General features: G+C 44.4%; 1 protein-coding gene across 1 annotated transcript in view; it reads left to right on the forward strand.

Moving 5' to 3' along the window:
• Positions 1 to 7,344, forward strand: part of NRPC1 (nuclear RNA polymerase C1) — an 82,644-nt gene extending 75,300 nt beyond the window's left edge. The window contains exons 26-27 of the mRNA XM_086530108.1: positions 6,218 to 6,420; positions 6,547 to 7,344. Coding sequence (XP_086386234.1) covers positions 6,218 to 6,420; positions 6,547 to 6,598 — 255 coding nt within the window. The 3' untranslated portion in view covers positions 6,599 to 7,344. The remainder of the gene's footprint in view (positions 1 to 6,217; positions 6,421 to 6,546) is intronic.
• The last annotated feature ends 847 nt before the right edge of the window (positions 7,345 to 8,191 follow it).

Below are 8,191 nucleotides of genomic sequence, written 5' to 3' on the forward strand. Positions count from 1 at the left end.
CTTGCGTAGCCTAAAAGCAAGAGTTCCGTATGTTGCTGCCAGGTCATCTCTCCGTACAACCTTCTGCAAAAAGCGCCGCATTTTTTGGTGATGTCCGTATGGCAGTGGCACGTCAGTGTTTTTGTCATTTTCTGGGACTGTCCATGCCAGCCAGGGAGGGTGTGTGTGTACCCGGCAGCCATGTGTGTACAGGGCAGCCACGTCACTAGTTTGTGACATACCCCCCTCTTGAAAGGATTGTGATCGCCCTCGATTACGCCTGCAAAACAGACAGAAGCCATTAACTGTCTTACAAACACTAACTGTTAGTACCGACGCACTAGGAACACACATCTAGCACATGTACCAATCGACAGTCACATCACAGGACATCACTTGATATCACGGGACATCACATGACAAATCACATTAAAAAATTCATTCGAATCTCAGACGATGATTAATCGGCAATGTATTTAGCAATCGCATCTAGATCCACTTAGGACCTCATAGATGCCCGATTGACTAATCCCTATTGCAACCATGTCTATCGAGATCATTCAAACCAAAATGCTGCAGTCATTTCGTCTATCAGTTCCTGCACTTAAACAAGTGAAGAACATATCAGTATCATATTATGTTTGGGAATTCCATTTCATAAATTCATTACAGCAGAATACTGTCAGCTCTCAGTATCCTTGAAGCTCAAAGAGACATCAGTGACTCTAGTAAAAAAATCGAGGCATCTGTTGACAAAGGAGCGGAGTAACTCCCCTCTTGTGCATACCCGCTGCACTAGATATCTGGCCAAGCTGAATTCGGGGTTCCATTTGGAATAGACTATGCTAAACCAAAAGCTTCAAGGTAAAAATCATGTCCATCATCCGGTTAAAAGTCGCAAGTTCATTGGTTAGGCCGAAAGGCATCACCAAAAACTCAAATAACCCAAAAGTCGTCCGAAAAGCTATCTTGTAGACATCTCCCTGCACGATTCGGATCTGATGATATCCGCTCTTGAAGTCGATCTTGCGAAAACACGAGGATCCTTGTAGTTGGTCAAGAATATCATCGAACCTAGGAATCGGAAATCTGTTCTTGATGGTGATTTTGTTGAGAGCTCTATAATCGATGCACATTCTTCAAGATCCATCTTTCTTCAAAATCAACAACACTAGAGAGTAGTACGGTGAAGTACTAGGTTGGACAAGACCCTTTTCCAAGAGGTCTTTCACTTGGTTCATAATTTCTTCGTTCTCGGCTCGGCTCACACGGTAAGGTTGCCGGTTCGGTGGCGTGCTTCCAGGTATTAGATCAATGGTATGATCGTTAGGTGGAGCTAGCGGTAACTCGCCTGGCAGGCCCTCTGAAAAGCAATTGGCATGAGTGTGGAGAAATCTTGGTGTTCTTTATCAAGTTCATACATATTTGTCCTAGATCATTCAACTCTTTCAAAAAGATTCAGTAAACAAACAGACTGGATTTCATTAATTTTGAAACGGCCGAAGCTGATACAATAGGGATAGACTCACCCCTAAGTTTTACATCAAGCACAATAGTTCGGCCCTTCTCTGTAGTCAAATTCTTGCCCGATAGTCGACCACGGTGTTGTTCTTGTGGTACTAGGGAATTCCCAAGATGACATCACAACCTTCCAAAGGCATTATGTAGAAGTCCTTATGCCCTAAATACCCCCGACAATGCAACGGAAGTTTGGCAATGACAAGTGTAATGGCTACGTCCCTGCAGGGTGTCGCTAGAACTGCCTCTACTAGTGGTCGCATCCGATCGGGTGTGATCTCGAGCCGCGCTGCCAATTCAGGTAAAATGAAGCTGGCCTTGGCTCCTCCATCAAAGAAGATCAGGGCTTCTTGGTCTTTCACTTTGCCCTATGCTCGGCAAAGTTCTGTACTCTCGTCCATCGCGCTTGGGTCAATACCCATGTAGTTTGGAACCAGTCCTATATTCATCTTGCCTTTTCGTTCACGTTCCTCAGCTGCTTTCGAACCCTCTGGCCTGTCTTCATCCTTGTCGCTCTGTTCTTTCGGTGCCTTTTTTAGGGCACTTCGTGGAGATATGCCCAGTTTCTCCGCATCCAAAGAACTTCCCCTCTTTGATGTAAAGAGCTCTCTCTTGAGGAGTGAGTTTGGGTCGTGCATCCTTTTCTTTCTTTTCTGGGTTGCTCTTCCTCTGTCTACTTTCATTATTCGAAGTCTATTTAGTCCTTTGCATCATGATTTCATTTGTGGGGTAGGTCAAACTGCCTGAGTGAATGGCAAAACCCCGTTCCGCATGACTCATCAGCTCCTGAATGGAATCTGACTTTTGCTCTAAGCAATGATCTCGGATCTCTATAGGAAGTCTTCTTTGAATGAGATCTTCTTAAATGAAGAGGCTAGTAGAAAAGAGCTCCAGAATCTCTCCCAATATGCGTCGAATGTATTCTTCTTGGTCATCCGAAGATGGTTCCAAGCAGTTCGTATGTTGCATTCGTACTCTCGAGTCAGCCAAGAAGAAATAAAAAGCCTTTTAATTTCAGCCATTTAACTGGCGCTGTCTTGTTCAATAAAAGCGGGACCACCAAGTTCGAGCATTTCCCTTGAAGTAAGAGGTAGCCCTCCAAATCTTGGAGTGCTCTGAGTAACGCCCTCCAAAGAAAGCTATGTCAAACTGTTGTATAAAAGCCAAAGCCTTCGAAGCATCTCTATATCCAGAAAGTCATACTGGTTGGCTTTATAAAAATTCTTCTTCTTTGCATAAAAGCTGCTGTCGTCAGAGTCCGAACTATCCGAAGACGAGTACTCTGTAGAACTGTCAACAACTGGGCGAGATTTAGACTTCTTTGCCTTTTTCTTGCCCTTTCCAACGCTATCTTTTGCTTCGCTTTTTCTCTTTTCTGTCTTCTTCGCTTGAGTCAGAGGAGCTAGAAGAACTCGAAGAAGAAGAAGAAGAATTGGGTACTCCTTCAAATCAAACACGCTTCTTCTGCTTTCTTGCCGATGCAAATGTAGACTGACGACCCAAACAACCCGGAAAGTCAGTTCCTTTCTTCTGCTTTTTGTCGTGCTTTTTTGCTTTGTTCTGCGTGTCAAAAAGCTGAGAAATTCGTGCATCAACCACCTCTTCTGATTCTTGCTCTGTATACATCCTTGGAGTAGGAGGTTTCTTGAGTGCCGGTTTGATGGGTGGTTCTGTGGTTTGCCGCCACTGTGAGTGCACCTCGTCGAAGGAGGTCTGGCTCATAAATTTTGCAAATTTCAGGTCCTTTGCAAAATTTAGCATCATCTTGTTGCATCGTTGATCAATCGTCGACGCTCCATCTCTTCGAGCTTCGCTTGAGTAGGCCAAGGCGGGCCATACTCGCGTGAATCCTCTTCGTGATCTCTTCCCGCATCTTCGAATGCAGCGGATCTGCTTGAATCCATAAGTGCCGCGTAAAAAGGATCGGATTTCCCAGTAGAAGAGAAATCGGCCGCGCTCTGATACCACTGTAACAAACTTGGAGACTCCAAGTCAAGATTTTACGGCGAGACGACAAGAATTCACTTCAAAACAGTTCACAGTTCCAATTGATTCGACTCTGGCCCGGCGGAGTTCCGTGCCTAGAGATATTGGCCCCAAAGACTGGCGCCCCCTTCGGTATTTCTTTTTGTATTAATTTGCAACTCGAAGTACTAGGGAGTGGTTGGGACTCACTCTCAGATTCTGCATCCAGATGCTCTGAGAAGTGAGAGCCCAACAACACTTATAAAGAGATTACAAGGGATGCTAAAAGCAGAGCCCAAAAAGCTTCAAAATTAAAAGCCTCTTAAAATAAAGCATATTATTCCCAAAAACTGCCCCTTAATTTGCATAGGATTTCAGCCCTGCCTTGCGTAGCCAAAAAGCAAGAGTTCCGTACGTTGCTGCCAGGTCATCTGTCCGTACAACCTTCCGCAAAAAGCGCCGCATTTTCCGGATGTCCGTACGGCAGTGGCACGTCAACGTTTCTGTCATTTTTTGGGACTGTCCATGCCAGCCGGGGAGGGTGTGTGTGTACCGGACAGCCATGTGTGTACAGGGCAGCCATGTCGCTAGTTTGTGACATCAACAGTCTCATTGGGAGCGTTATCTCCCGTCAGTACAAGCAATTTTGAGTGACTCCTATATTGGTAGGACTCCGTATGAGGTAGCATTTGGCCATCTGTTCCGGTGTTTATTGACTAGATCTGTCAGTCACTTGTCTGATGCCAATGTTGAGAGCCAGTCGGTGGACGAGATCAGTGAGAGTGTGAAGCTTCGGCTAAGCAAGACTCAAGAATCTTATTCACGACAAGCTAACAAGCATCGTGAGGATGTTATTGTCAAGGAAGGGGATTGGGTGTATTTTAGAATCATGAAGCAACGTCTTAAGCAAGTAGAATAGAAGTGTGTCTATGAAATTGCAGTTTCCTAATTCATGGTCAATGCTCAACGTTTTCCATGTTTCTTGGTTGAAGCTATTTCAGGAAGGTCAAGGAGATTTTTGAAGAGGAAGATTGTAGACGAAGCTAAAATCATGGAGCCGGAGCAGATTTTACCGCATCGTTTTTGACACGGCGCAAAGAAGCAAGCACGACAATACTTTCTGAAGTTCAAGGATTGAGAAACCCACGAGGCAATGTGGGGCGACGAAGAATTATTCACGGATTACCTAGAGTTGTTGGTGGACTACAAAGAAGCCATGCAACTCGGTACCAATATCTCACCTTAAAAAGGGTGGGATGTAATGTGCACATTCAATTCTATGTACTTGTGGACAAGCTGTGACTACTACTTCTAGGGTTTAGGATAGGCTAGTAAGTGTTTTGGCACCCTTGTGAGCTTGTACGCAGGACACATAGGGTGTCTAGGCACTTTAGAGTAGTTGCATACCCTTTGATCATCAGAGGTCAGTACCAAGCACTTATGGGCACTTACTGCCATAGTACACATCAAGCACCCCTAGCAGTTCCAGATCCATCAAGCACCTTGGCGTTTTTGCATCAACAACCTCAGCCTTCCAACGTTTTTACAATCAGCACCAGCATCCGTGGCGCTTGCAGATCCACACCGCAGGAGAGGATCAGCCCAGCGTTTTCACAATTTGGCTCTCAAGCACCATTGACTGCAGATTTCAGCCATAGCCTTGTCATCAGTTTGCAGATCCAAGCCAGATCAGCCCTAGCGTTTTCAGTTTTCAGCCCTTAGCCTTGCAGATCTCTCACAAGTCTTGGTACTTTATGTCGGTCATACTTGGCTTTCTAACACTCCACATAAGTCCTGTCATGAGTCTCCACAGCAGTCTTGAGCTGTGGCCAATAGAAATGAGAGTCCATGGCCTTGAGGGTCGCCTCAATACCTGTGTGTTTGGCAAATGATGGGTGACGACAGGCAACATGTTTTGCCTCAGAAGACTGATGACATAACTTGGCGTGTCAGATCAGAAAGCCCTCCTTGAGAACAAAACCAGGTACTGATTCCCCATTCTGCAAACTTCCAAAAATGTTAGCCACAATATGGCTGTCTCGTCTTATCCAACGCTGGATGACATATGGCAGAGAGCTGCTCCTGAGTGGTGGCCAATCCGTGATGATTTGTCCCTAAGTCATGGATTTCCGGCATTGTGACAGATGCTGCAGCTGGATTCGTTGCACAGAGATAAGCGCTCTACTCTTTTGAACAACATTCATTGATCATTTTTGCGAACTGAAATACCTTGAAGTCTATCCTTTCCATAGACTGTCCTCTCCAGATGCTCAGTTGCTTTTTTTCCATCAGAAGTTAGTGACAGTGTTCAGATGTGGACACAAATCAGCAATCTGTTTGTGACCAGGGCTTTTCTTGTTTCAAATTGAACTGGCAAAGTAGCTCTATGTGACAATGCATACAAATGATGAGAATAATGACAGCCGTCACTTTGTGGAGAGCAGAGATTTTCCATTAAGAGCAGATGAACTTTTTTTTATCTTGTTTGGATATGTAGTGCCGCCGACACAAATAAATTGATTTGAGGTTGTAGACTGTGAGAACAGATTGAACAACATTTACGTGCCATGTTCATGTATGATAGAGAATGCCATTGTGTTTTTAGTTTAGTGTGTAGCCGGGCATCTTCTTAAAATTCAAGTGTTATGCGCTGTCTTATCGAAAAGAAAATCCGAATTGAATAATCCTTTGGCGATTGTTTACTCTCATGCTCAATGGTGTATCCTGAGTCTAAGCATACATTTTGTCTGTGCAGGGAGAAGTCCTTGGAATTACACGTTTTGGAATAGCAAAAATGAAGGACAGCGTCTTAATGCTCGCGTCATTCGAGAAAACTACGGATCATCTTTTTGATGCAGCTGTTCATGGACGACTGGATCAAATTGAGGGCGTTAGTGAATGCATCATCATGGGTATACCCATGCCCATTGGAACGGGTCTTCTTAAGATACGGCAGAAGTAAGCATCTTGAAAATATCTACTTCTAAAAGCATGCATGCACACACGTGTGTGCAGATGCTCACACATATCTTCTTACTCAAAGCATTTCAATTGAGCTTCATTAATTATATCTATTGTTTGCAGGGTGGACACTCTTCCAAAACTTGAATATGGGCCTCCAACGTTGTTATCATAAGGGTTCTCTCAAGGAATGAATTTTTTAGGAGTGGATGGTGGATTACAGGTCCTACACTCGGACATACGAGTAAATTGACCAGCACAGGTCATGGAGATGTATATTGCTTGATGTCTTTGATATCGTCTCATGGAGAAGTATTGCTTGATATCTTTGAGATCGTAGAGGAAAAGGATGATAGCCTGGCTGTCCATTCAACCCTGGAAAAAGTGGCTCGAGAGAATTGTGTCAGGTGATGGATCTGAGGAGTGGGCTTGTCTCCTCTGATTTTGGAGCTCAACGATATGACTTATGATCGTGAGCCAATGCAAACATCAGATTGCATGTGATTGAATCGGCTAATGGTGGTAAAAGGGCCAATCAAATTCACCAAGCTATTCATTCATTCACTGGAGATCAATGAAAATCAAATTCACCAAGCTATTCATTCATTCATTGGACATCAATGAAAACAAATCATGGCTCTGTTTTTACTAGGAAGCTGCAGTTCTGAGGCCCACATGACCAGAGGCGGTGGTGGAGCAGCTACTAATGTAGAATAAATTCCTCTATTTGTGACATTATTGTTTTCAAAAATTAGACATGAACATCCCTGCATCAATATGGTGCATTTTTGTAAAGTAGAGGTCTTGCCGCAAGTTGGTGCAAGTCCCATTAGTCAATGTAGGTGTTCGCTACATGTAAAAAAGGTGGGAAGCAGAGCTGCTTTGTACATCTATTAGTGGAAAGAAATATCTGTGCTCCTACATCCAGTTGTACATGAAAGGTGTAGTGGTACTCCTTGGATTGAAGAGTGTTTAACTGCGATGGGTTGGATTGAAGAGTGTTTAACTGCGATGGGTAGGGAATAAAGTCTCTCTCTGTACATCATCTTTGTACACAATTCTTGGACAGCCACCCCTTCCTGACCCCTGATCCATGCCCCCGGCATGCTTTTTTCACCACTGAGATGGCGAAGAAGGCCATTGGCAGAATGATGACTGGGAGAGCATATGATCATGATGGCTTAGTGGCTGAGCATTTCAGGCATGCGAGAGATCTACTAGCAGAGCTTCTAGCAGTTATGTTCAACCGTCCATGTGTGAGAGGTTGCATGATACTTGGAGCTTATCTACTTTTGTACCTATCTTCAAGTCAGCAGACAATATGGAGCTTGGGAATTATCACACTATCATGATTGGACACATTGGCAAGGTTGTACGCATCCATTCTTGAGCAGCAGTTAAGTAGATGGGAGGGGATACGCGTAGCTGGGCAGGCAGGGTTCAGGAGAGGTTTTTCTACTCGACCATATCATGACACTTAGAGCCATTATTCAGGGGGGCAGATCACATGGGAGACGGATCTATCGTAGCTTTGTGCACTTCCGCAAAACATTTGACACAGTACCTAGAGCTAGACTGATGCATAGACTAAAGAAGATGGGAGTACCCACAGAGCTCATTTGGGGAATCAAGTCATTATACAGTCAGTAGTGGGGCATGTATGTACCTCAGAGGATTTATCTACATTGGTTCACTCCACTATTGGGTGAAGCAGGGCTGTTGGCTCTCTCCTACTCTATTTGGTATGCATGTGGATGAGGTTTTTGAC

This window comes from Adiantum capillus-veneris, chromosome 15 (genome assembly GCF_014529385.1).
Source record: "Adiantum capillus-veneris isolate H3 chromosome 15, ASM1452938v2, whole genome shotgun sequence".
In the NCBI taxonomy this organism is placed as follows: Eukaryota; Viridiplantae; Streptophyta; class Polypodiopsida; order Polypodiales; family Pteridaceae; genus Adiantum; species Adiantum capillus-veneris.